The following is a 27,853-nucleotide window of genomic DNA, read 5'->3' on the forward strand; positions in this document are numbered from 1 at the left end:
GGGGCGCGACTCCTTTAAGGCGCGGCGGGGCGGTGCGGGGCTTGCCAGCTCAGGTCGTGGGGCGTGGCGTTGGGCGTGGCGGTGAGGGGGCGTGGCGTTGGGCGGGGCGGAGCGCGCGCGGGGCGGGGCGGCGGCTGCGCAGGCCGGGCCGGGGGCGCGCAGATTTCGCGCAGCGGGACGCGAGCGCGCGACCTGGCGCCGCCGCCGCCGCCGCCGCCGCCGCCTCCGCCTCCGCGCTCGTGGCCGGGACCCGCGGGGCCGCCTCCTCCGGGCTCCCCGGCGCCGCTCGGCTCCCGGGCGGGCGGCAGGTGCAGCGCGGCCGGGCGGCTGGCGAAGGGGGCTTCGAGGCGACGGTTGGATGAGAGGTGGCCTCGGTCTCCGCGCAGGGTAAGCGGCGCGCGTGCGGACGCCCACACAGACCTCGGCGGACACACGGACAGGCTCCCCACGGGGGCCGGCCGAGCCGCGACCCGGCGCGCTCGTCCACGCTCTCCCGGCGCCCGCAGCCAGCGGCCCTCCTAGCAGGGCCCCGCGCGGGCGCGCCCCGCATACACGACCCCGGGTCCCGCGTTGGCCTGGGCGCGCCGCGGCCGCGGCGTCTCCTGGCCCGCGTTGTGCCGGGCTGGCCAGGGAGAGGAGGACGTCCCGTGGGCGCGGGGCCTGAGGTGGGGTGGTGGTGGTGGGCAGGGCGGGGGTCGCCGCGGCCAGGCTGGGGCACGGGCAGGCTCGGCAAATGTCGTCTTCGCCACTCACTCCTTGGGGACAGGAGAGGAGGAGGGAGACCCCGGCCGCTGTGACCCCAGAGACGACCCCGCTAAAAAGTTGTGGGCGCTCGTCCTCCTCCCCGCACCCCTCCGTTCGCCCTGTCCCCTTTCCCTTTGTTTGGGACTTTTAGCTGGTGGGGCTCTGCTGGGGCCCAGCCCCGCGTGCAGGCACGGAGGAGAGGTGTAGTGCAGCAGCTCCCAGCCCGCGGCCCCCGCCTGCCCAGAGCAGGCCCTGCACCCCCGTCCAGGCCTGGCCTACCACCGGGGGAGGGAGGAGAGTCGGAGCCGGGCGGGCTGCTGCACCTGTCTGGGCAGGGAGGCTCTGGCAGTAGGAGCAGCGGCCCCGGCCAGGGCCATAGACCTGAGGGGGTACCCCTGGAAGCTGAGTCCACCCTGGGGCTGTTGCCAGCCCTGCATTTCCGGAGGCGGGGAGGATTCAGTTTGGGCGACACCTTCTGCAGGATGGGTTTCCCTTCTTGTCTTCCTAGTGAAGGCTGGGGAGAAAAGACAGAGTTCTGAGCATCTCCCCCCCACAAAAATGGAGGCTTCTGAGCCCCAGCGCTCATCGCAGCGCAGCCCTAGGGGTAGTTTCAGGCCTGGGCCTGGCAGGGGCAGGGCTGTGCAATAGTTAAAGAAAGGAATTTGGAGCCTTGCCTCCGTCACACATCTGTTCGGTGACCTTGGGCAGGAAGGCCTTGAGCCGTCTCATGCCTCAGTTTCCCCACCAGTAAACGGGGAGGGGGGCTGACAAGAGGATTAGATGATGTGATACAGACCCCCCCCACCCCCCTCCCCGACGGGACACACCTAGGGCAGAGAGCAGAACACCCTGGAGAGGCCAGCGGTGCCCTTCGCCCCCTGGCGGCTGTTGATTTCCTGACTCTGCCCCACGTGTCCCAGGCCCATCTGGGGACGCACAGTCTGGCTGGGTGAGTGTGCTCCAGTTGTTGCCCTTGTCCCCTGCTGGGGTGGAACCACATCCCACAATGTTAGCTGGGACCCCTCGGATCAGGGACCTCATTAAACCTGCCCCTCCTTCCTGTTGCAAACCCCTCTGAAAACTCCCTGCCTGGCCCAGGTAAGGGACCTGGCCTGCCTGTCCTTCCCTCTGTCTTGGCTGTGATGTTGATCCTTCTGCAGCACTGTGACCATGGGCAGGGGTCTTGAACCTGCAGGCTGCCCAGTGCTGGACTCCTATTTGGGGGGGGGGGTGCCAGCTTGGTCCTGGGGACCAGGAGGTAGGGTTCCCTGAAGCCTCTAGACGGCGCCACCCCCTCTCTGCCCTTCTTTCCTGTGGGCTGCCTTGGCTCATGGGGTGTGGCTGTCCCAGAGGTGCGGCCTGGGGACGGTCAGGGCCTGTCCCTTTGCCGTCTGCCTGCCTGCACTCGGGAAAGGCATTTCCTGGAAACTGAACAGGAAGGTCTCAAAGTGTGGTTTGCTTGGCCCTGGCCGCCTTAGTCTGTGTCTTCCACTGAGTTGGGTGGGCAGGGGCCCTTCATGCAGGGAGAACCTGGTGGTCTCTCCAAGCCGCCAGGCTGTGAGGCGCTCCTCGTATCTGTCCAGCCAGAGTGGGTGTCAGGACCCCCCCCGATGGTCGCCAGCTCCGTGTGACCTCTGCTTCCCCTGCCCTCCCCGGGCCTCACCTTCACCAGCTAGAAACGAGGAGAATCAGGCCCGTTTTTCCTGAATCACCACTTCTACTGTACAATAGAATAGAATAGTGGTTCAGGCCCAATGAAAACAAAGTGTTATTAGATTCCAGTGAGGGTGCAGTTGCCAGGGGAGATTGCGAGCCTGAAGCGCGTTTTCTGTTTGTAACAGAGTATCTGAGCGATGTTACAGATGTGACAGAGATACCAGTGCCAGGCGCAGTCGGCATCTCCGTGGAATCAATGTAATCGGAGAAGCGAAGGTCTCCCCTGATGTTTCCATGGTGTGACCCATGTTAGTGGTTGTACCACTGGTACACTGTCATCTCATGGGCCCTAGGGGACCCCTTCCAGCTCCCCATGCTTCGCGGTTTGGGAGTTTGCCTCCTGAAGCCAGTCGTATCTGAGCTCTGTGCAGGAGTGGGCTTCCCGTTGTGGAGTGGCGTGGCTCCAGCCAGGTCCTCCTTTCTGGGCGCCACTCCCTCTCGGGGACCTGGGCTGGTTTTTCTTCTTGTGGGCCTCTGGCGTTTGGCCCCCTGTGTAGTCAGGATGGAGGGCTCCTGCCTAGTGGCCGTGCTGGGGACTTGCTGAGCGTCTGAGGAGCTCCAGTCAGTGGAGGGCGTGTGCCAGCTGGGGCGGAAGACACTGGTGGTGGCTGTGTGGCCTGCTTGGACAAGGCTGCTGTTCCTGTCGCCAGCAGGAAGGGAGACCATCTTTGTCGAAAGCCGAGTACCCCTGCTTCCTGTGGAGGCTGCTGACAGCCTTGGGGTATGTAGCAGAGCATCCCTCCCCTTAAAGTAGTTAAAAATGAATTGGGGGTAATGAGACGTGGACATTGAGAGTGAGTAATAGGAATACGGATGCCCTTGCCAGGGGAGCAGCTTCTGTTTGTTTACCAGCCCAGACGTGCTCGTGTGACCACCCAGGTGGCACTCGGAAGGCCTTTGCTTGGGACTGGAAAGCCAGCTGGGGGGCCCTTAGGCACTGCAAGAGGTTTAGGTCTGATTTTTCCTTGGCTTTGGGGTGGTATGGCAGTGGGGGCTCTCATTGGGTCTTTATCCGGGGCAGAATCTAGAAAACACCCTTTGTGAAGGGGCTGAGAGTTCAGTTGCTGGCTGGGGACGAGGAGGGGGCCTGCGTCCTTGACGGTGACGAGTATTTTGCGGAGACAGAGTGGCTGAGACACAGCCAGCCCCGCCTGAGGGGCAGCCGGGCCACCTGCTTGGAGCTGGCCGCTGAGAGAGGAAGGCAGTTGGTTGACTTGAGAACTTAAAGGCAGGTCGTCTGACTTCTCTTACTGATTGAGATGGAGCAAGAAAGTGAGGGTTTCCCTAATTAGAGAAAACTGTGTTCCTTGAGCCTTTGGGGTCTGCGTGTGGCCTGTACGGGGGAGTCGGGCAGAGACTTTGGACTGTAATTCACCATTAATGACGCTTGCCATCTAAAGGTTATTAAGATCACTTGGCATTTGAGTTATAACCAGGGTTGTGATGATGTTTAAGCCCTGTGATTAAAGCCTCCTGTGGTTACACCGGCAGACAGGAAGGACTGGCCTGTCCAAAGGAAAAAAGAAATTAATGGTAGAAATCACTCAGTATAGTGTCAGGCACGGTGCTAAGTGTCTTTCAGGCGTTGGCCCTCGTGGTCCTCACAACCTCCACCTTCACGCGGAGGCAGAAACAGGCCCAGAGAGGCAGGCGGCTGTTCTCAGTCCCCAGTTAGTTAAGTAGCAGAGCTGGGATCGGAACTCGGGTTGTTTGGCAACAAAGGCTGTGCTCTTAACCTCACTGCCTCCCTGATAATCAGTTGAATTTCTGGGGGTTTGTATAAGAAACAGAGGAAGTAAATTTACAGTCATGATGAGAAGTCTCTTTGCCATCAAACGTGTGCTTATAGCAAGAGCGTCTCTTATGCTGGGCCTGATGGCATTCCACGCACTTTATATGATTGATTTTCGTAACAGCTGGAGGTCAGTGCTATTATTAGCTCCGTCGGCACAGAGAGGTTAAGTAACTTCCCAGAGGCCACAGGCTGGTGAGTGGCAGAGTTGGGTATCTGTTCCTAAGCTGGGTGCTGTATGCAGGGGGATTAAGTGGAGAAAACTCTTGGTCTGTCGCTGTGTGTTCTTGGGCAAGATGCTTAACCCCTCTGGGCCTCCGTTTGGTCACCAGGAAACAAGGGTCTTGGTGTGGAATATAGAAGCCAGAGGCCTGAGAGCTGGCCCTGGCCCGAGCTGGCCGCGTCTGCACTGCCTCCCCCAGGAAGGCCCTGGGTGGGGAGGCCCAACCATTGTAGCTTCCCCCCAGGAAGAGAGTCGTGGTGAAGGGGGCCAGTGCGCCCCAGCACTGGCTGGTGTTGGATGGAGCCGCCCTGGCTGTTGTCGGGGGTGAGGGCTCTGCCTCTCCCAGAAGCTCAGTCCACACCTGGGGAGAGAGACACCTGACACCCTGACACCGGGCACCGCTCGCTCTGTGAAGTGAGGGCGCTCAGAAAGCCCCCACTGCTCTGTCCCTCGGGAACCGGGGCGGGGGGGTGGTGATGGGTTGCCCTACCCAGAGCCCCCCTGTGCCGCCAAACCCAGCTCAGCTGTGGTGGGAGAACTAGGTGTGCTGGCGCCATGGAGGGCTGCCGTGGCCCGGGGACCCCCAGGGAAACTGCTCAACCCTCTTGCGGTCAGGTCCCCAGCATCGGTGAAGAGGGCTGCCGCCTCTAGTCCTTCCCTGTGGGCAGGGGGTACATGGCACATGAGGCCCTCCCCAGCCCGCCAGCATGGAGTGCGGTGGGGCTCACCTGAGCCCAGCCTGTGCCCCCCTCCCAGGTCAGAGAGGCCCTGCCTTCCCCCCCTCAGCCCCGCAGGTGCTGCCTGCAGGGCTGTACCAGGGATGGCAGACCTTTGTGTCAGGCACGTCTCTGCTCCATCCCCCTTGCTGGGGAGGCCTCCCTCAGCACCCGGTTTATAGAAGTCCCCCCTCACTTGCCCCCCCGCCCCCCACAGCAGTTGTCCTCCCTGGAGGCGGGGGCTCTCTCCCTCTTGTTCTGGTCCTGAGCAGCCCAGAGCAGGGATGAGGGAGGCGCTCCCTGCTCTGCCCTCGGGGGCCACTCTGCAGCCTGGCCTCCAGGGACCAGCAGCTTTGGGTCCTGGGGGCCTGGCTGGGGTCAGCCCACCTGCAGCTGAGCTAAGCTGGGGCTGGGGGAGGGGAGGGGCCCGGCTCCCCAAAGGCGGGGGCAGGCCTGGGCAGTGAGAGAGGTGTGCGTTTGTTTTTTAAACATCGTTATCGAGGCACAGTTCGCATACCATGCAATCCAGCCAGGGAGGGTGCCATTCACCGACTTTTAGCATGTCCACAGAATTGTGCAGCCACCACCACAATCTAATTTTAGAACGTTTTCATCACCCCCATTAGCCATCACTCATTCTCTTTCCCTCTAGCCCCTGGCAACCGCTAATCTGCTTTCTGTCTCCATGGATTTGCCTGCCCTGGACATTTCGTATCAGGGGAATCGTATGCCCTGTGGAGGTTTGGCCCTGCTCTCCTTCACTTAGCGGGACGCATTTTCAACCGTGTGGCAGCGTGTAGTGACAGAGTTGTGCTTGGTGCCTCTCCTGAAGTGTGGCCCCTCTTCCCCAGCACGAGGTGACCCTGGACGACCTTTCTCACCAGTCTTGGTGAGCTCGCCTTGCATCACCTGGCAGCCGGGGTCAGAGTTCGTAGCGGCCCCTTCTGTCGCTATGGCTGTCTGAGAACTCTGTGCCGGCACCATGAGCCATTTCATATGACTCATTTTCAGTGGCCTTTGGTACACTTACCATTTATGTGAGCTGCACTCAAGTCACCTCCTCCAGGAAGCCCTCCTAGCCTTCCCATGCCCCCAGGGTTAGGGCCCTTGTGCCTATCATCCTGTGTGATCCTCTGTTTACCTGCCTGCCTTCTGAGCTCCTGGAGAGCAGGGGCCCCGCTTTTCATCTGATTCCTGGCTGGCCTCGTTGGAGACAGTGTCGGGGGGTGAGTGGTTGCAGATGGCAGGGGTGGCGTGTTTGTGAGGCATTGAGTCCCATGGGCTCTCTTACTGGCTGCCCCACTATTTCTTTTCCTCGATTATCCTTGAAACTGTACTGTCTGTGTCCTCTGGATCACCTCAAGGGCAGGCCCGGGTCTGGCTCTGGGTATCCTGGACGTTCAGGCAGAGCTGCGGAGTGAGCTGAGCCCTGCCGGCCCCACCTCTGCCCTACCTGCCCGCCACGGCCCACACTGGGTGGCAGGCTGGGTTTTTGGTTTTGTTTTACTTCTTTTTTTTCCCTAATAATAGACTAGTTTTTAGGACAGTTGTAGACTTATAGAAACATTACAAAGAAAACACAGAATTCTCATATATCTGTCCCTCCCCATGGTTTCTCTTATTATTACCATTTTACTTTAGTGTGGAACGTTGTTATAATTAATTAATGGACCAATATTGATTTTTTTTTTTGCAGTATGCGGGCCTCTCACTGTTGTGGCCTCTCCCGCTGCGGAGCACAGGGTCGGGACGCGCAGGCTCAGCGGTCATGGCTCACGGGCCCAGCCGTTCCGCGGCACGTGGGATCCTCCCGGACCAGGGCACAAACCCGTGTCCCCTGCATCGGCAGGCGGACTCTCAACCAGTGCGCCACCAGGGAAGCCCAATATTGATAATTATTAACTGAAGTCTGCAGTTTATTCAGATTCCCTTAGTTTTCACCTAATGTCTTTTTTCTACCCCAGGACACCGTACTACATTCAGTTGTCATGTCTCCTTTGGCTCCTCTGGGCTGGGACAGTTTCTCAGGCTTTTCTTATTCTTGATGACTTGACAGTCGAGGAGTATCAAGGACATTGTAGATCGCTCCCACTGGAGTGTGGACAGTTGGAAATGCCCTGCTGGAATTCGGATGTTTCCTTCCGGGTTAGACTGGGGTCGTGGATTTTGGGAGGAAGGTCACAGAGGTGAAGAGCCCTCATCCCATCCCCTCAGGGCACTGATCCCTGTGATGTCGGCCTAGGTCATCTGGCTGATGTAAACTTACTCTTTTCCGTCTGTCCGTGCTGTCCTCCTTGGAAGGAGGTCAGGATGTGCAGCCCACATGTAAGGGGTTTGAGGGTGGAGTGCCTATAAACAGTTTGGAATCTTCTGAATGGGAGACTTGCCTCGTCTCCCCCATTTCTCAGTTTATTCAATCATGTTTTACGTCAGGATGGATTCACGCCTCCTTATTTTATACCTTGAGTTACGGTGCAGTTCCACTTTCCTTATTCTGTTGGTCAGACTGTTCCAGCCTTGGCCGCTGGGAGCTCGTTCAGGTGGTTCCTGAGTTCAGTTGACGTGCCCCTGTCACGTGGGGTGATGTGGACGCATCCTCACTTCCTGGCACTGTGGGTGCTCCCAGCCCTAGAATCAGCCAGTTCTCCCAGGAGCCTGGGTCCTTTTACTGGAGTATGGTTTTAGAAACCAAGATCTGGGCGCTGGGTGTGCTTGTGGCTGCTGGGGTCTCATTGCTCTGGGCCCTCTCTGCTGGCAGAGCAGAAATGCACACTGTGGATGTGCACACGTCTGTAAGTACTTCTGTGTGTAACCGTCTGTGTTAATACATTAAGTAATATATCAAGTGAGATGTGAGTTCATCCTAGTGATATAACCTATGGTCCTTACCATGTGTATATAACCTGTATATAACTATATACAGGGTGACTATATAATCTATAGTCCGTACTGCGCCCCTCGCTGACCGGTTTCCATTCCAGCAGTGGGAAACTGGGCTTCCCCCATTTGCCATCGTTTACTTGATCGTTCAGTTCCAGTGTAGCTGCAGAGTAGGATCAGACTGTTACCGCCGCCCCCTGGGAAGTGGCTTCATGGGCCAGAGTGCTGTGTGCCTGTGTGGCTCATTACTCCCCTGGGTTCTTGCTGTGCTGTTGGGACGGGCGCTGATAGGTGTTCTCTGCACGGGCCCTGCAGAGGCTGGGGGGGCCGCCACCTCCCTGAGAAGGTCTGTGACCTGCAAGGAGAGAAGAAGAGAACTGGGGGGCTCCTCGCTGTGCCTGGTCACCCCAGGCCTGTGGGGATGGGCACAGACGTGGCATCCCTTTGAAATTTGAAAGCGGGGCTGGCTTTGAACACACCCTGGAGGCCCAGCCTTGGCGGCAAGAGGAGGAGGGCTGCCGGCGGGACCCTTTGGAGCTCAGACGCACCTTTGACTCAGATCCTGGCCCGTGAGTTCCCTGACCTCCTCGGAACTCGCACTGCAGCGGGGAGGGGCAGCTCCGACCATGGTTCTTTGGAGCAGGGCTGGAGGCCGGAGGCCGGGCTCCTTTCTGGAAAGGAGAGAACTGGGCGAGTTCTGCTCTGGTTCACTCGGGGCCCCATGCCGGCTCCCGTTTCTGTCCGCATGTGTGTGGGGTCTGGTGGGGGGAGGGCTTCAGCTGGAGGCTTCAGAGCAGGTGGGACAGGGAGAGGCAGCAAGGTGCCCACCGTTTTAGGGCCGAGTTGGTGGGCAGGGGCGGGCACCCTGGACCCAGGGCCGAGGAGACCTGAGAGCAGGCACGGGCAGGGCTTTGCGGGGTTTGTGCTTCAGAGGAAAGCGGCGGCCACCTGGGCGGGCTTGGAAGACGCCTGGAACCGTGGTTGTCCCTTCGTGCTCCTGCCCTTTTGAGATAAGATGGGGGGGAGGGTCAGTGGACGGGACACCGGCTGGGCCTCAGCGGCTGGTCCAGCGCCTGGGTTCCTGTGTGCCGTGTGTCGTGGGCCAGGTTCCGGGTTTCTGAGGGTGGCACCCACGATGGCTGTTGCTTTGAGTGGCCCACAGGTGATGGAGCAGCGGCGGGAGCTGCCATGCTGACCGCACCGCCTCTGTGCCTGTGAGGAGGTGCCGTGTACACTGTGCCGTCTACACTCGTGGGGAGGTTCTGTTCACACGGTACTGTCTACACGTGTGGGTCACCATGCCGCCCTCCCTGGGACCGGCTGGGGCTGGCGTGGGCTCAGTTTATCGAAGGTCATCTCCTGTCCAGAACTCCTGGAGGCCCAGCTGGCGTGTGGCCCACCTCTGCTGGGGCAGGACTGGGCTCTGGGCCGCGCTGGGGGAGCCATGGGACACGTGGCTGGCTGTCCTGCCCCAGCTCAGGCTTTCGGCCGGGCATCCTGAAAGCCCTCGTCTCCCTGCTGTGGGGCTGGGGCCTCACTGAGGTGGTACCCCGTCTCCCCTGGTCCTGTGAGGGGAGCCCCAAGGAAGCGGGGGTGGGGGTGGGTGGGCCTTCCTGGGAGTGAGGCTCACCTGCCCTGTTGGAGGCCACCTGCCGGCCGGGTCTCCTTGCGCGCCCTGACCCCCCCCCCCCACTGGGTGCCCCCCACCCCAGGTCCTTGCTGTGCCACAGCCGTCCCTCCTGCTTTCTGGGTTGATATTTGAGGGTCTGCTGGGTCCCCGTGACGGCCGCAGACAGCTGCTGGGAGATGCTTGCCTGGAGATGAGCTTCCCCGTCTCTGGTTGCAGAGCTTCGGGGTGACGGGGATCGCCATCCGGGGCAGGGTCTCTATGGTGCGGGTGGCCGTGCTGCACTGCTGGGCTGAGCCCCGTCTGACCAGTGATGGCCCGGGGGGCAGGGAGTGGGGAGTGCTGAGGCCTAGACGGCTTCAGGCGGGGCAGAGCCAGGAAGATGCGTGTCAGTGGTGGCCTCCGGCGGGAGTTTGGCGTCTAAAACTCCGAAGCAACTTGAGTCGTTGAGAAAACACACAAACCCTCAGTATCACCAGAATCTCCCTCTTAGAAGAACCGGATCATAACACCCCGCCCACGGGGTGGCCGCACAGTCCACACGCTGACGGTCGTGTCTCATCTTCCAGCCACTGCTGAGAAGCCAGCGAGGTGTGTGAATCACCTCGCAGGTGCCGTGTTCCAGAGGCGGAGCTGCCCCAAGTGACGCTGCCCCTTGTCTCTGCAGGCTGAGCCTTGCTGTGCGCTCCTCCCAGACCCCCCGGGCACGTCCTTGGGGTCCTTTGCTGGCTTCAGCGTCCAGGTCAGATGTCCAGGGACTGGTGTCCGCAGCCCTTTCCCTAGTCCATCCAGAGAGGAAGGTCAGGAACGAGATAGGTGGGCTGGGCAGGAGGCCTCCCTGAGGACCTGTGGCCGATGCTGCCTGCGGAGGGTGGTCAGCGGTGGCGTGCCCCCAGGCCCTGCCCGGCCCTGTCCTGTTGGGCGAGCCCGTCGCAAGCATGCTGAGCCCATCCTGGATTAGGAGGAAAAGCGGTGTTTTGTTCCACAGCCACTGCTTAAGAAAGCCGGGGGATGTGTGGATACGTCAGCCCCTAAGAGTGGAGGGCGGTGGGGGGGGGCGGGTAGGTCTGGAGGGGAGGGGTGGCAACGGGGACCCAAGGAAGCTGGACCTGGAATAGAATTTAAAGGAGTGAGGGTCACTGGCGGTCATCCTCCTTAGCGCCCAGCCTGCCCCGCGGTGGAGGCTGCAGATGTGTGACTTCTCTGCTGCCGAGCACATTTGGGGGAGAGGAAGTGAAATATGAGTCAGCAGGCAGAGAGCCCTGGGCACGAGGGCGGGAGGGCGGCGGAGCTGCTGGCCCACAGACAGGAGGGGAGGCAGGGCTGGAGGAGCCAGCCTGTCCCCGCTGCTCCCGCCCTGGCAGCCTGTGTCCCTCCTGGGAGGGCCTGGGGCAAGGCGGTGGGCTGTCACATTCTAAGCTGGACATCTAGGATTGTGACTCCCAGGGTGGGCGGGCCCCTGGGACACAAGCCCCTGCGACCCTCATCTGCTGGCAGGTGGGGAGGGCGGAAGGAGGGAGTGGGGGAGGGAGCAGGGCTGGGAATCCTCATGACCTAGCAGGACACCTGGGGGAAGGCGTGCTGGCAGCGCCAGGAAGGGAGGTTGAGGTCCCGCTCTGTCTGCCTTGGTGAGAGGCCGGCCGGACAGGTTCTCTGCAGGCTGGGGTTTGTGCTGCTGTCTGCGGGCGGGCGGGCTGGAAGCAGGAAAAGGAGAGACCTGGCCTCTCGCCAGCCACTGTCTAAGCTTTGGAACGGCCTCCCACCCGATGTGGCCGCCCCTGCGTTCGGAGAATTGGCCATCTTGAGATGCGCCCGGGATGGGGAAGGGAGGTAAGCCCTGGATGCCGGGGACCCTGCCTCACGTGGCCCACAGGGACAGTGTGGTGGGCCTGGGCTGGTTGGGGGACATGGGAGGGCTGTCTGAGGATGCCCCTGGGAGAGGATGAGCCCAGTTGCTGGTATCTAGACACGTCTGGGCGCCAGGGGATGTACGTGGGTGGCTGCCACCCCGGAAAGGGCCACCTTGTCCCCACTTTGCAGGTGAGCAAGTGGGAGTCGGGGGGTGGGGGGACCCAGTAAGTAAGTGGCTGGCAGCTCGCTGCTTGCAGGGCCCACACCCTTGTCCATGGCCCACCTGCCCTCTCGTCGGGTTTATTTAAGTGTTGACAGAGGTCAAAGCTGTCGTCCCTGATTCGCACCTGTGGGCCTCACGTGGCCCCTTAACCTTTGTGCCAGGCCCACTCCTCAGGGCTCTGGGTGGCCCACCCGCTCCATGTGTGTGCCCGAGGGCCTCACCACCTCCCGCACCCCTCAGGGAGGCTGTTCTCAACACCCGGGTTCTACGGTTGCACATGCCAGACCCCCTGAGCCCCTTACCCGGCCCCGCCGCCTGGCATGTAATGTGTGGGGATGGGTCTCCCGCACTAGACCCTGAGCCCCTTGAGGGCAGGCCTGGGCCAGTGAGGCTGGGTGATTCCAAAGGTCACTGTCACCCACCTACTGTGGCCTGGGTAGCTGAGCCACTGGCAGTCAGCAGGGCCTTGAGGTGTCTCCACCGCCCTTGGTGGCCTGCAAGGCCTCGGGCCCTTGGTTCCTTCCCAAGGCAGGCGGGACTGAGCAGGGAGTCTGGCTCGCGCAGCTCTCGGGGCACAGGGACCATCCCCCACCCTGTCTTGGGAGGCCTGTCCCATGCCTTTCTGTCTGCCATGTGTGTCTCTCCAGGAGCTGCAGGGCACCTCCGGAGAGCTGAGAAGGCCGCTGGGGGGCTGGGGGACTCCTTAACCCCCAGGGGAGGTGACCCTGGGGGGCTGGGACATCATTGTCACTGTGTATGTGACCCAGGCCCGGGGTTGCCGATGCGGATGCCGGTCGGTGGGATGCCGGTCGGTGGGCGTCAGCTGTTGCTCAGGACTGGCCTGGCTTAGGCAGCTTGATGGGGGAGGGGAGGGAGATACAAGCGCGGGCCAGCTGCGGGGGAGAGGCCTGGATCCTGGGGGCAGGGGCGGGAGAGGTTGGAAGGGCGCACCCGCAGCGTCTGTGTGAGGACAGCCGAGGATGATGGTGAGGCTTCCGGTTTATTTTTTTATTTATATTTTTTTACTTTTTGGCTGCACTGCCCGTGGCACTTGGGATCTTAGTTCCCCGACCAGGGATCGAACCCATGCCCCCTGCAGTGGAAGCTCGGAGTCTTAACCATTGGGTCACTGGGGAAGTCCCGCGAGGCTTCCAGTTTAGAAAAGCGGCTGGAGAAGGCAGGGGCCTGGAACGGGAGCCGGGTGCCTGGAGCTGACGGGCCTGGGCAGGTGACTGCTTCCCTGGCATGTCCTCCCTCATCCAGGGCCAACGTGGCCGTGAAATCCCTCTTCCTCGTGCGTTCTCCGATTCAGGACTTAACTGCTGCTGCATCAGCAAATGGACTGTGGTTTGACTCCACGTTTTCCAAAGCTAAGCAGGGCCCAGGCTGACGTCCCTGGTTAGGTCCCCCACAAGTCCCGAGTTCCCTCCCCCCACCCGCCCCTGCAGTCGACAGTTAGCCATGGCCATGGAGGGATGGGGAGGGCCCGTTGGCATCGACCGGACAGTGTAACCGTGGGCTCCGTGAGGGCCGACAGGGACCGTCTCACTCGTTCCCGTGGTGCCCAGCGCTTGGCCTAAGGCATCGGAGCGTGTTTGAGGGAAGCCCGCTGATGCCCGTCCCCTGAGGCCCAGCGCCACTTCTCCCCCGCCCCCCCCGACTTGAGTTGACCGTCCGTCTCCTTTTAAGTTTCGCAGGTGTTTATCTTTGATAGCTGACCGCTTAATTGTGTGATTAAAAATAGTGAAGCGAGTGTTTGCACCGCGTGGTAGTGAGGATGCAGAGCCCCAGCCTCACGCTAAGTGGGTCACTCCCAGCGGGGGGCGGGCTGGGTTCTGTTTCTCTCCTGAGTGTTTTCGCTCTTCGCTTGGATCGGATCGGACCAGGGAGGAGCTGCATCGTCCTACACCAGCAGGAGACTCGAGTTCAAAGCAGCTTTCCATCCTGAGAGTCTTTGCATTCCACCGCTTATGTTTATGGGGACCAGTCCTCCACTGGCTTTTATAAACCCGCTCTCCCAGGATGTGGCCGGCACCACGGAGGGTGCTGCCGGCCTCCTGCCTGTTGCCTGTTGCCTGTTGCTGGTTCTGCATATAGAGGCTGGCCCTGCTGGGCTAAGTTTAAAACTCTTGGCAATAAGGGCTTCCCCGGTGGTGCAGTGGTTGAGAGTCCGCCTGCTGATGCGGGGGACGCGGGTTCGTGCCCTGGTCCGGGACGATCCCATGTGCCGCGGAGTGGCTGGGCCCGTGAGCCATGGCCGCTGAGCCTGCGCATCCGGAGCCTGTGCCCCGCAACGGGAGAGGCCACAACAGTGAGAGGCCCGCGTACCGCAAAAAAAAAAAAAAAAAACCTCTTGGCAATAAAGAGGGCCTATTATGACCTATTTATCAAGTGTTTCAGAATCACTTGCATGAATATTTTGTCCTAAATTCTGTATAATTAGAAGATATAAACCCTACTCTGGGATTATTTTTGTGCACCAACATAACCTAAATTAGAACTCTCTCCATGTAGGTTTTTAAAAAAGAAATCATTGGGACAAAAAAACATAAAGGAATTGATTTTATCTTCACTGTTCTCAAATGCTTGAAAATACTGTTTCTGCCGAAGAAACCTGGAAACCTTGTTGACTGATTTGCAGACCCTTTCCCTTCACCAAGAGCAGAAGGTCAGTCTTTTGGAACAGATGTTTGAAGCGTCCCCATGAGTTCTGACTTGAGGCGGGGGAGCCGTGGCTGGGTTTCCACCTGCCAGCTCTCTCCCCTCAACCTCGGGTTCAGCCCGAGGTGTGCCCGGTTGTGTGCGCTCTTCACGCGAGGCCTTCAGACGGATGCAGAGGAGGGATCTGTGGCCCTTGTCCATTTAGCAGATGTTCTTGGGGCTTCTTAGCTGCTGGGCCGCCGCATGCAGAGGGCAGGTTGCTAGACGCCAGCAGTGTCCCTTAGAGGAACATCCCTGGGCGGGGAGGCAGGTGTGGGGCTGGCGCCGCCCTACGTGGCCGAGTTTCCGGAGCAGCATATATGGGCTTGGAGCAGACTTCTAAGGGGAGACTTAGGGGCTGAATCTTGTTTTTTTCATATTTTTGGACCTCAGGTGCAACGAATTGGAGAAGCCATAGTCCTTGGGTCATGGTGTGCAGCCTTCACTGGTCCTGCAGGAGCCTCTTTTCTGTTTAGTTACTTATTTTTTTTTTAAAAAATTATTTATTTATTTATGGCTGCGTTGGGTCTTTGTTGCTGCACACGGGCTTTCTCTAGTTGTGGCGAGCGGGGGCTACTCTTTGTGGCGGTGCACGGGCTTCTCATCGCGGTGGCTTCTCTTGTGGAGCACAGGCTCTAGGCACGTGGGCTTCAGTAGTTGGGACACGCGGGCTCAGTAGTTGTGGCTCGCAGGCTCTAGAGTGCAGGCTCAGTAGTTGTGGCGCATGGGCTTAGTCGCTCTGCGGCATGTGGGATCTTCCCGGACCAGGGTTCGAACCCGTGTCCCCTGCGTTGGCAGGTGGATTCTTAACCACTGTGCCACCAGGGAAGTCCTGTTTAGTTATTTTTAATGTAACAGGCACCCTCGAGTTCACCTCCGAAGCACAAGCTGGGGCCTTGCCTATCACCCCCATCACTGAGCCCGAGATCTCAGCTGTGCGCCCCTAGCCTCCGTGCCCATGATCACCAGCTCCAGCTCCCCCGTTTCCTCATGTGCCTTCCTCGGGCCGACAGCCCGCTGTCTCAGTACTGCTGCTTCATCCCTGGGGTCTGACTGGTCCCTGGAGGGTCCTGCTCCCTGCCCCTCTCCTTCTGATTGAATCTTGAAGGACTGGCGGACATGGTCTGGGCAGAGCAGGTGGGATGATGATATTAAAGAGCATTGAAGGCCAGAGCAGGTATGGAAGCACATGAGGGGCCAGGTGTGTTCAGGCATGTGTGGGGTGTAGGGGAGAGGCCAGAAGCAGCCAGAGGAGAGTGGCGGGGGTGTGTGAGTGGGGAGGCTCCCAGCCTCTTGGAGGTAGAGCCTCCCTGGGGGTGGTGAGGAACCTCTGGGGATCAGCCCAGGGAGGGCAGGTGTTTCCAGAGGTTTCAGGTGTAGAAATGGCCTGGGGAGGAGGTCAGGGCTGGTGGTAGAGGCTGGGGCTGCCCTGGTCCTGGGAGAGGAGGGGAAGGTTGTGGGCCCTGGCCTCGTTGGGGTGTCACGGGGGCCTGAGGGGCCGTCAAGAGGCTAAGCTTCCAGGGAAGCGCGTCCTCGCCCCCGCCCGGTGGGGCCCACAGAGCAAGCGCAGAGGGATGTGCCCTTCAGCCCAGAGATGCCTACGCAGGTGTGTTGCCTGCATCTGGGGACTGAGGCGGCAGGTGCAGAGGGCACGTTTGCATGTGTCAGGGAAGGTGCAGGACGAGGCAAAGAGGGTTCCAGGACAGCGTGAGTGGTGATCTGGGGGACCGGCCGCTGGGACGGGGCTTTCATGTGGTTGCTTTGGTGGGGGGTGTCTCTTCTGACTCAGGCGTCCTGGGCTGTGGTTCTGCCTTTAGTGGAGGGTTTCCCACCACTGATGCTCATCTTGCGGCGGGGCCGGTCGGTGCTGCCTGCCTTTCTGGGAAGGGAGGTGGTGATGCCCAGGGCGATCCGGGTCTGGTGGAGGCGCCGGGGTCCCAGAGTGGGGAACCTGAGAGGAAAACCAGCTCCCGTCAGGAGGCTCAGCCGCTGGCACGGCCATGGAGGCCCCTCTTCCCGCCTCTGCCCCCCGCCCCCTCCCTGTGTCCACCCCCCAGCCCGAGCCACCCAGGCAGTCGCCAGGGGAGCAGCTCTTCTGGCTGACTGTCCCCTGTGCCATGGGGGGTCCCCTGCCCCTGTGCAGAGAGAACCCCCAGCCCGCACTGCCCAGGCAGGCGCCGCCCTGCCCGACGGGGGTGAGGGGTGATTGGCCACTTGCCCACAGCCAGCAGCCATTAAATCCTCTGCCCCCTTTTCGAGCTCGTGGCGGGGGAGGGGAGGAGGGGATAGCCTAGGGGCCTCCCAGCCGGGAAGGCCTCGGCCACTCCTGCGCCCTTTGTGCTGAGCCGAAGTCCCAGGTGGATGGACTCGAGGGAAAGGCCCTTTGTGGAGTTGGTGGGGATCCTGTGTGTGCAGGTCCAGCGCTCCGAGGGGAGGTCGGGGGCCAGGTAGCTGCAGTTTCCCCTCTGCTACTTCTCCCTGGCCTGGCCAGGAGGCCCCCGGGTGCCCGGCCCAGCTCCCCAGGAAGAGACACAGGCTCGGAGTCTTACCTGTTACATCGCGTGATGAGGCCAGAGCTGCCGCTTGCACAGGAGTGAGTGTGATGGGGTGACGGATGTCAGGGCGGCCTTGCCTGCAGGGTCGTGGGCCACCTGCCACAGCACGTGTGTGGTAACTGAGGGAGCCTCCCGCCTCTCCGTTGGGGGTGCAGCCGGGCCTTCGGGGCCGTGGGGGGGGTGATTGGCCGGGGCTTCCGGGTTCTCCCTCACTTCTCCGCTGAGCCAGTTGATGGGATTTCGTTCCCTTTTGGAGTTGGGAGGTTGGGCCCCATGGGCGGCGTTGCTTTGTCATCTCCGGGCCCTTTCCACTGTCACTGAGGCCTCCTGATGCTGCAGGATGGGCTCAGCTACCTCCCTGGGGTGGGACTGGAAACCACCCTTCTCAGTGTTGCCAACCTGTTTATCTGGTTACGCCAGGTCTGCACGCCTGCTTTCGAAGGGTCCTGCCCTCCCCTGGGAATCCAGGGCCAGACCCTGGGGCCCCTTGGCTGCGGACCAGGGGGGGCTCCAGCAGGCGCGCAGACGGAGAGGGTTCCTTTGATGCTCTTGGCGTGCTGATCCTGGCAGGAGACCTGCGCAGGCAGAGCTCTGTGAGGGTTTGTTTCCGTGGGATGTTGGGTTTTCCCAAAGAGAGGTGCTCTGGAGCCTCCGCCGCGTGTGGGAGTGGGGTGGTGCGCTGAGCTGGGCCCTGGCTTCCGTCTGGAGGAAGCCCACTGAGTGAGCTCTCGGGGTTTCAGGTGGTTCCTGGCAGGGTTTTAATGAGGACGAAGACAAGTCCAGCTTTATTTGCAGGTTATGGTTCTCAGGGCAAGTTTATATGAAATGTAGGTTTTTATCCATTTTATCAGCTTTCACAGCTTGTTTTTCGGGTGCAGTGGAACGTGGTACGTTCTCATGAGTTATGGTTTTTAGTTCATTAAGGGTTTGGCAGTGACTGTTTTTATGGTCAGACTTGGATGAAAGTTCTAGCGAGATGCTTGGTTCTCTTCTGCTCTGGTAAGTGGGGACTAGGGACGTGGGCATGGGGGGGTCTGTATCTTGCCCATTGGTTTTTGTTGCCTGACGATTCTCATCAGACAAGGAAGAGAACCTTGTTTGCAGTGCATCCTGACAGGAGACCCTGTTAAGTGTCCCTCCCCTATCCTTTTTTTTAAAAAAATTATTTATTTATTTTGGGCTGCATTGGGTCTTTGTTGCTGTGCGCAGGCTTTCCCTAGTTGCAGTGAGCGGGGGCTACTCTTCTTTGCAGTGCGCGGGCTTCTCATTGCGGTGGCTTCTCTTGTGGAGCACAGGCTCTAGGTGCATGGGCTCAGTAGTTGTGCATGTGGGCTCAGTAGTTATGGCTCGCGGGCTATAGAGCGCAGGCTCAGTAGTTGTGGCTCACAGGCTTAGTTGCCTCACGACATGTGGGATCTTCCCAGACCAGGGCTTGAACCTGTGTTCCCTGCGTTGGCAGGTGGATTCTTAACCACTGCACCACAAGGGAAGCCCTCCCCCCCGCCCCCCTTTCTTAAGATGAAATGCTGGTTTGGGTCTGATTTGCTGTGCTTTGCTGAGGCTGGATTCAGGCTGCTCGGGGTGGGGCCAGGTCGTGGGGTTCTGGTTAGCTGAGCTGCAGGGGGACAGCCTGGGGGGAGGAGCCTGTCCAGAAGGCCACACCCTCAACTGTAAGGTGGGAGGGGGTGGGAAGGGGTGGCTGGGGAGACCCTGTGGTCCAATGTGGGGGGGGAGCAGCACAGTGCTGTGCTCCTCTGAGGGGCAGGAATACCTGATGTCAGAAACAGGAGCTCTCCCTCCCCCTCCCTCCCCTCCCCTCCCCCTCCCCTCCCCTGTCCTCCCCCTCCATCCCCTCCCCTCCCCACTCCCTCCCCTCCCCCTCCCCCTCCCCTCCCCTCCCTTCCCCCTCCCTCCCCTCCCTTCCCCCTCCCTCCCCTCCCTTCCCCCTCCCTCCCCTCCCTTCCCCTCCCTTCCCTCCCCTCCCCTCCCCTCCCCTCCCCTCCCCCTCCCCCTCCCCTCCCCTCCCTCCCTCCCTCCCTCCCTCCCCTCCCCTCCCCTCCCCTCCCCTCCCCTCCCCTCCCCCTCCCCCTCCCCCTTCCTCTCTCCCCTCTCCCCTCCCCCTCCCCTCCCCTCCCCTCCCCCTCCCCCTCCCTGGCCAGCATAGGAGGTGAGGACTGAGCAGGTTTTGTGTGGGCCCCATGTCCTTATCAGCTGTGGGGGCTATGCTATTCCAGGCCTGGACTGAAAGGAGAGGAGTGAATGGGCCAGAGGCCTGAGCCCAGGGAGATGTGTCCCGGGAAGGTGAGACCGCTCTCACCTGAAGGCTGGTGGGGAGGGTCTGCTGTGAGCTGGGGGGTGGGGGTCACTGGTGGCCCAGTGCTCTGCAGCCCCTGGGGGTGGTGGGCGTGTTGGACGGGAAGAGGGTCCCGGGGACTGTGATGGGCAGTGTGGGGATGGGGCTGGCTGAGGTGTGGGGTCCAGTGGGGATGTCCGGAGACGGAGCGGGTCCCCAGCGCACAGGGAGTGGATTGCTGGGACCTGCGGCAGCAGGTGGGGCTGGGGCTGTTCCTGCGCCTGTGTGCGTTGGTAGCTGCATCGTTAATTATGTAGGACGCAGACGGCCATTGGCTTTTCAGATCGTGAGCCATTATTTTCATGGTTGTGCTTGGGGTTATTCATTTTTTTTAAGAGTTTATGTCACCTAATGCTGTAACCTGCACTGAACGTGTTCGCTCAGTTCTCTGGAAGGTGGGGATGAGAACGTTTCCACAGATCAGCCACCTAAAGCATCATAGCTACACAGGCTGATGGATTCTGCCACGACTGTTCCCCGAAGCAAGTGCGCGCTTTGCTTTAATTACCTTTGTGGAAGAGTGGCTGTCCGAAGGCTCTCCCCACGTGGGGACCTCCTCTGGAGACCGATTTAGGAGAATCCCAGGTGCATCTTGCTGCCAGCGGCGCTTTCTCCCCAGGGAATAGCCAATAAAGTAGATGATTGCAGATCTCATCTTACCTTTAAGGCACCAGCACGGCTTGCTGTTTGCAGAACGATTTGTCACAGGGTCCTGCGGAGAGAGGAGCCCTTTGGCCACAAAATTATTCTTTCCAGAGCATCTGTTTTGGAAATGGACTATTTTACGCCTTGATTTCTCCAGGCCAGCAGTGCCTGTGATCTCGAGAACGCTGCCACTGGCTTGTAACCCTTCCCACAGGTGTCACCTGAGTGCTGGCAGTCTCCTGTTCTCCTAGCGGCAGGATGTCAGGTCACTGTGAGGCTCTCCCCCAAGGGCAGGATGGCTCGGGCCCTCACACCCCCATCGGCCGTGCCCTCTCCTGGTGCTGGGCCTCCAGTCCACGGCCCTCCACCTCCACTGAGGAGGCCAGGCCGGGGCGTGGTGCGGGTGAGAGCCCTGGGCTGCTCTGCACGGCACACTGGGGACTGTGGCTGGGTATAGGAGCCAGGCCGGGCCTGCTGTCCAGCCTGCCACACGCCCGTGGCCGGCTCTCTGCCTCTCCCCTCACCCAGGGTCTGGGGTTGTGCCCGTGGACACAGCCCCCTGCCGGGGCCCCGCTGCAGCTGCCCAAGGCCAGGGCTGGGGTCATGGGGAGCAGGGGGCTTATGGGGGCGCCCTCAGGGCACGGTGTCCGAGCCCATCCCCGCATCTCCGCCCCGAAGCACTGGAACAGGCCAGGGCTTCTCAGAGTCTGGTCTCGCAACCCCTTTGATCGTGAGTTAGCGAAGTCATCAGAAAGCCTGTTTATGTGGTAGGTAGCCATGGCTCTTTCCTGCGTGAGAAATTAAAACTAAGAAATTTACAAACATTTATTTATCGAAAACTGCCAACTGTAAACCCATTACACGTTAACATAAATAACATATTTTTGTTTTTTAAAAAAATCACTATTTTCCCCCAAAAGGGGAAACTAGTGGTGAAGGGGGCACCTGGTGGTTTTGCAGGCCTTGGCGGGGTCTGGTTAATCAAAGACAGCTGGGTTCTCTGGGCCCCCGCCATCACCCCCATAGCCGGTGGGGCCTCAAGGGGGCAAGTACGGAAAGCAGACGATGTCTGAGGATTGCTGTTAAGTAGGTCTGACCTCCTGGGCCCCCTGAGAGGGTCTTGGGGCCCCCCAGGGCTCCTGGACCACACTCTGAGATCCAGGAGAGATGTCCCTGCAGTGGAGAGTGAGGGCTCTTTTTAAAGTTGTTTTTTTTTTTTTTCTGTTTTATTTGAACCCTCCTTATTTCTTTTACCTTAAAATTTTAATTTTGAACTTCATTTATGTGGCCTAGTCCACGCATTCAGGAGTTTGTTCAGAAGGGGTTGCAGCCTGCGCTGGGTCCCCGTCCTGCCTGAGTCTACCCACCCCTTCTCCCCAGGACACAGGGGCGGCACCACGCTCCTGGCAGGTAGCAGGCGTACACACTGGAATGAAACGACTCGCCCACATGTCGTTTTGCAAGTGTGAGTAGGAGACATTCCTGGAAACGGAAGTGTGGCTTTACTGGATTTTGCAAAATTGCCCTCTGCTCCACTCCTAAGCTGGGGGGGGGGGGCGCGGGAAGCGGACCCCGTTTGCCTGTCCTGACAGCCGCATGCTGCGTCTCTGCCAGTCTGTTAGGAAAATGGTTTCCTGATGTAATTTTGATTTGTGTTTTTCTCTTTGTAAGTGAAGGTTGATTGCCGTTTCATGTAGTTAAGAGCTGTTTGTTTTCCTTTGCTATGGACCGTCTGTATCTCTTGCCCATTTTTCTCCTGGGCTGTTTTCAACATTAGACAAATTAATCCTTCGTGATATGTGCTGCAGATACGTTTTCCAGGGTTACCATTTATCTTTGACTGTTTATGGAGGCTTTCGCCTTGCGGAAATGTGTTTTTGCATAATCTGTCGTCTCCTTTATCATGTGTCATGTCTTGCTTTGGAATGGCCCTGCCTGACCCCCAGGTTCTGAGTCCCCCCGCCATGGCCCCCCTGGCTCCTTCCCTGCTTTCCTTATTTTACACTCAAGGCTTTGGTCCATTTTGAATTTGTTTCGGGGGGCGGGGTGTGAGGTATGGTTCCAGCATTGTCTTTGCCCACGAAGCTCGGGATGTCCCAGCATCACTTGTTGAATGATGTGTGTCTCCCCTCTGAGGAGGCCCCTTTGATCCCAGTTAGGTCTGGGTCTGTTTCTGTACGTTCTCGTTCGTTCCACGGCTCTGCCGTGTATTCACGTGCTATCATCGCACTTTTACCTTTGACCGTAGCTGCGTCGTGTTTTATTACGTGGCAGGGCCAGTCTCCCCTCATCACTCTTGCTTTTCAGAATTGTCCCGGCTACTTGGCTGGTTTTTCCTTATAAGCTGTAGACTGAGCTTGTCTTGCTTCCTCTAAAACCTTTTTGTTATTCTTTTTTGCGGTACACGGGGCCCCTCACCGCTGCAGCCCCTCCCGTCGCGGAGCACAGGCTCTGGACGCGCAGGCTCAGCGGCCATGGCTCACGGGCCCAGCCGCTCCGCGGCATGCGGGATCCTCCCGGACCGAGGCACGAACCCGCATCCCCTGCATCGGCAGGCGGACTCTCAACCACAGCGCCACCAGGGAAGCCCTTGTTATTCTTTTAAGGGGAATCACATTGTTTATAGATTATTTTAGGGTTTTGTGTGACCATTCTCCCCTCCTTTCCTCTCTCTTTATACGTAAATATGGAAAATACACATGACATAATATGTGTAAATAATACTATATACCAATAAATATTTGGTGAAATATACATAAGGTTTACACCGTTTTTGAAATGTACCGTTCAGTGGCTTTAAGTACATTCACATTGTACTTAGCGCACAGTTAATGTACACCCACCTTCAGAACTGCCTCATCTTCCCAATCTGAAACTCCCTCCCCAGCCCCGTCCCCCAGCCCCTGGCCCCCACCATCCTTCTTTCTGTCCCTGTGGATTTGGCTCCTGGGTGCCTCACATAAGTGGATCATATAGTGTTTGTCTTTTTGTGACCTGCTTATATCACTGAGCTTAATGTCCTCAGGGTTGTAGCACGTGTCAACGCTTCCTTCCTTTGGAAGGCTGAATAATGTCCCCCTTCTGTAGAGACCACACTTTGTTTATCCATTCACTGGTTGGTGGACACTTGGGTTACTTCCTTGTTGTGGCTGTTGTGCTGCTGTGAACATGGGTGTACCGGTATCTGTTTGAGTCCCTGCTTTCAGTTCTTTTGGAGTACCCAGACGTGGAATTGCTGGATCACGTGCTAGTCCTGTTTTCAATTTGCTGAGGAGCTGCTGTGCTGTTTTCTGTAGTCGCCACGGCTGTGGTTTATGCTTCCGGTCGTGCGTGCTGAAAATCAGGCCGGAGCGTTTGCGGAGGATACGGTGAACCCCAGCTCTGCTGCTGACCAGGCGGGGCCTCCGAGAGCCTGGCTCCCTGGTCCCGCGAGCAGGTCCCTGAGCAGGACCCGGTGGGCGGGCGGGAGGGACGAGACCCTGGACTCCATCTTCCACCTCCAGTAGCTGTGGCGTCCCTCTCTGAACCTCACTTTCCTCTTCTCATTAAGAAGGGGAGGCCGGGGAGGCCCCATAATAGCAGCAGCTCGTGTTTATTAAGTTCTTAGCACGTGCCAGGCCCAGAGACAAGGCGTGGAGGGGTCGGGGTCCCGGAGGCTGGTGTGGGAGGATTAAGTGAGGTGAGGCCTGGTAGCATCCAGCACGTGCTTGTTTTCCACAAAGCGTGGCTGTTAGTAAAGAGTGAGGTGGGTCATCCTGGGCGATCCCTGCCGTCGCCCCTCCCACTGGTGCATCCGCGCCCTGCATGGGTCCACACCTGCCGGCCCAGCCAGGCCACCCTCTCTCCCCTGCTGTCCCATACCATGACCCCAGATGAACCCGAGCGCCTTGTCTGCCCCCGCCCGTCCCCAGCGTTTCCTTCTGGCTTGTTATGGCATAGGTGCTCTGTCCAGGGTGCCTTCCTCTGCAGCCCACGGTGGCCTCCTTGGTGCTGTCAGCCCCAGGACTAGCCATCGCCTCCCGCGAGCAGCCTCCTCTGCGTCCTGGTACCGACTGCAGCTGGTGCATAGTAGGTGCTCATTAAACGCCCAAGCAGCTCTGTCCTTACTGTTACTCCTGGATGCCTCTGCTCCAGCCCGTGAGACTTTCACTGCCCACTTACCACTCTCTGTTCCTCATTCCCGCCGGATGGGGAGCCGCGCCGGGGCAGACCCCCGCCCCCTACGTGACGTGCCTCTGGAGCGCTTAGACCCAGCTTGTCTCGTGCCAGCACAGCCCACCTGCCACCTTGCGTCAGCCCAGCCGGGAGATCGGTGTGAGACTGAACTGCCGACCGCGGTGGGCGGTTACCTGGGCAGCACGTGCGGAAAGGACTCGGAGGGTTTGTCTATCTACCTGTCTATTTATTTTTAAATGTTTCCTCTTTGTCACTGGATGTGAGTTTTGTAGCAGAGGCAGAAGGTGCGCCGGCCGGGCACCTCGGCTGTCAGGCCCTGCCTGGGGCTGTGTTCCTTGCTTGGCCAGCTCAGCAGGAAATGTGGGTTCCACCTTCTCTGCGCTGGGTGGTGTTTTAAACACAGAAAGCCTGTTGTGGCGGATGTGCTTGACAGCCCCCCCCGCCCCCCCCCGCCCCCCCCCCCCCACCGTGGGCCCGTAAATGTCCCGGGGCGAGTCCAGCCCCCTCGTCCTCAGCTGGGCCAAGTTTCCAAAAAGGAAGAAGTTGCCGCAGGCCAGTGGTTTGGAGGTGCCCCCGAGGCCCTTTTTCCCGGGCGCTGTTTAAGGCCCCGTGCGTTTACCTTGGCGCTGGGTTCACGCAGAGGGACCAGGATGTTCTTTAAAATGTGCCTCCCTCACCCACTGGGGTCCTCTGCCACGCCGCGTGCTGGGCCCGGATGCCGGGGTGGGGACTGGCTGGGATCCCTGCCCTTGAGCAGAGTGATCTGGGGAAGGGGGGAGGTGTGGGGCAGTTGGGGAGCCCTCGGGGGGAGGGGCAGTGCTTGGTACTGAAGTGTGGGTCAGAGGGCTCCAGGCGGGAGGGGTGGGGAGGGCCAGCTCCTCGTTTTCTGAGGTCTTTTTCACTGTGCTGCTTGTCACACCGCAGAGCAAGGGGCCCTGCCTGAGACCTGAGTGTGGATGGTGGCCTCCGGTGGTGGGCTAGTCAGAGCTGGAGGCTGGCCCCTCTGCCTCGGGTGAGATACAGGAGGGGGCGGGGGAAGCCCCGGTACATGGCCCAGGTGGGACAGAAGAGAGTGGCTCTCAACGTGTCGGGTTCCCTAGCTCTTCTTTCGTAAAGAAGATTTGATGATGACGAGGCCCACACCCGAGTGTGAGAGTGGCAAGGTCACTGGAAGTGGGACCCCAGTGCTGGGTGAGGGCCCAGTTCCCTGTTAGGGGGCCAGTAAGTACTGGGACCCAGTTGAGAGTCCCTGTTCTGCTGGGCATTTATCGCCTTGAGACGAGGGGACAGCCAGCCATGGCCCACATCAAAAGTGGCCCGCCCACTGCTCCCTGCTTTCGTAACTATTCTTAATGGCCCAGAGCCACACCTGTTTCATGCTGCAGCAGAGTGAGAACTTGTTACAGGCTGTGTGGCCACCACACCTAAGACATTTACCGCCGGGGCCCTTTGCAGAGTGGGTTCGCTGAGCCTGCGAGTTCGGTCTGGGGCTGCAGTGCATTTGGAGAAGAGCCTGTTTGCAGACAGCTGTGGGCCAGAGCCTCTCTCTGCTTTCAGGAGCTGGGCCAGGACGCTGGCAGGAAGTCATGACGGATACTGGGAGTCCGGAAGGTGTTTCCTCCCAGCTGTCTCACTGGCTGGATCTTCCCCAGTCCTGGATGCTAAGAGTGATGGAGAAGCTTGAGAAAAAGAATGCTTCCACCAGAAATGAGTTCTTGTGTGCGTTTCCTACTGTTTAGTTTATGTTGCTTGTTTATACAGCACAGGTTTATACAAACCTAATCCCTAGGTTTTCTTGCTAGCTTTGTTTTGTTTAGATAAATGGCCGTGCGGCCAGTCTGCCGGGCTCCGCACTCGGTCTCTAGGCAGGGGGGCCTGTGGGCTCTCAGGCAGCGTGACGGATGCGTGAACAGAGGCATGTGCTGGGGAGGGTGGGCACCTGGGGCAAGCGCAGGCTGGAGCGTGGCGAGGTTGGCTTCTGTTCCTGATGAGGCTCTGACCCCGAGCCTCAGTTTCTCCATCTGTCAGTTGGTTTAGCAACAGCTCTTCGCTCGCAGTGTTGTGACCAGGCCGCATGACACCTGGGGTGGGGAGAAGGGCTTGTCGTTCTTGCCTGAGATTTGGGGCCCTGCAGGCTCAGTGCTGAGGATGGTCCTTGCCCTGTGGAGGGCTCCCGCTCCCACCACAGCACGGGCCGCAGGCCCTCGCCTGGGGCTTTTGTCCAGGGTCCGTGCTCTTGTGAGCCTGGACTGAAGCCCGAGTGCCCAAGCGTGGGTCCTCAGGTCGGCACAGCCCAGTCTGTGTCAGGTGCCACTCTTGCTTACTGCCGCCTTACAGCCAGGGGGCTGAGGGTTAGGGAGGGCTGGGCATGACCAGCCTCTACACACCTCACTCCTGACCCTCTGGGGCTGGTCCAGGGCTGGGGTCAGAGGGCGTAGGTCACGCAGAGCTGGGAGCACAGCTGAGCCTTGGCGCCTGAGGGCTGGCGGAGGACGCTGCGTCCTCTCTGAAGCGGCCTCTGGCTTCCCGGGGCCTCTAGTCTGAGCTCTGTGTGTCGCATACTGTCTGCAGTCCTCGGAAGCTGGTGATGACCGGGGGCGGGGGGCGGTCTTGGGATGTCCCAGAGCCTCTTACCCTCCCTTCCACAGCCCCCCCGAAAGTAAAGTGCCGGTGGTTCCGTGGAGATGGAGAGTAATGCAGGGTGGTGACATTTGTTCAGTGCTTTTGGGAAGTGGCGTCTGAGTTTTTCCCATGGTTACTGCTGCTCACCGGGCGGCCCCTGAGTCCTTCCCCGCACGCTTCACGTCATCCTCTGGCTGCCCTCTGAGCCGGGACTGCCGTTAACCTCTCTGTGTGACCAAGGAAACCAGGGCGTGGAGGTCATGTGACACCTGCAGGGTCAGCAGCAGAGGCAGCCGGGGTCTCGAGACCATCAGGTGACTTAGCTCACGTCCGGAGCCCAGCAGAGCCCGCTTGCTCCCAGGGGTGTCTCTGAACATGACAGTACGTAGTGTCCTACGTTGGAACCGACCTGACAGGTGACGGTGCCCTGCCCTCCAGCCCCCCAGCCAAGGTGATGGCGACGTGGGGCCCGAGCAGGGGTGACGTCACTGAGGGTGGGAGCAGCCTGGCTGGACGGGAAGGGGATGCTGGACCAGAGGTAGAAGAATGGTGTGTTAGCCGGTGGCAGGGAATGGCCTGGACAGTGTCCCCAAGGCCAGGGAGACCTGGCGTCTCGTATGGGGACCCAAGGGGGCCGGGCCGGGATGGCAGTGAGCAGGGCACGAGGACAGTGTGCCCGCCTGACCTCCCTGCCGCTGGCCCTGGCTCGTGGGGCCCCACCTAGAGGCTCGGGTCCAGCACGTTCTTTTGCGCACTCCCCCTACTCTGCCCCCCTGGCCTGCCTGAGCGTGGTGCCTGGGTCCTGCTTCCCAGGGCTGTCTTTGACCCCTTTGGTCCTCTCAGGAACTTTCACTTTGACCTGTGCCCCCGAGCTGTGCCAGGGAAGGAGGAGGTCAGGCGGGGACACTGGTGTTTCCTGCTCTGCTCCCTGTGTGGCCGAGACAGCCTGGGACGGAGGGACCGGGGCGGTGGTGCGTTAGAGCTGCTCACGAGGGCCTGCAAGAGCTGACTGAAGTTTTCAGGAATTTTG

General features: G+C 59.8%; 1 protein-coding gene and 1 long non-coding RNA gene across 9 annotated transcripts in view; one reads left to right on the top strand and one right to left on the bottom strand.

The window, feature by feature from the left end:
• Positions 1-212: 212 nt before the first annotated feature.
• GRAMD4 (GRAM domain containing 4) overlaps positions 213-27,853 on the top strand; it is a 77,571-nt gene continuing 49,930 nt past the window's right edge. The window contains exon 1 of one of the 8 annotated variants that reach the window (XM_004279595.4): positions 213-387. In XM_004279595.4, coding sequence (XP_004279643.2) covers positions 359-387 — 29 coding nt within the window. In that variant the 5' untranslated portion in view covers positions 213-358. The other 7 variants (XM_033405296.2, XM_049694609.1, XM_033405294.2 and 4 more) reach the window with 7 other exon arrangements.
• Positions 14,322-17,331, bottom strand: LOC125960492 (uncharacterized). The gene is made up of 2 exons (XR_007470205.1): positions 17,022-17,331; positions 14,322-16,423 (listed from the first exon to the last, which is right to left on the bottom strand). It is a non-coding gene; the product is annotated as an uncharacterized LOC125960492 (long non-coding RNA).

This window comes from Orcinus orca, chromosome 11, assembly GCF_937001465.1.
Source record: "Orcinus orca chromosome 11, mOrcOrc1.1, whole genome shotgun sequence".
Taxonomy (NCBI): domain Eukaryota; kingdom Metazoa; phylum Chordata; class Mammalia; order Artiodactyla; family Delphinidae; genus Orcinus; species Orcinus orca.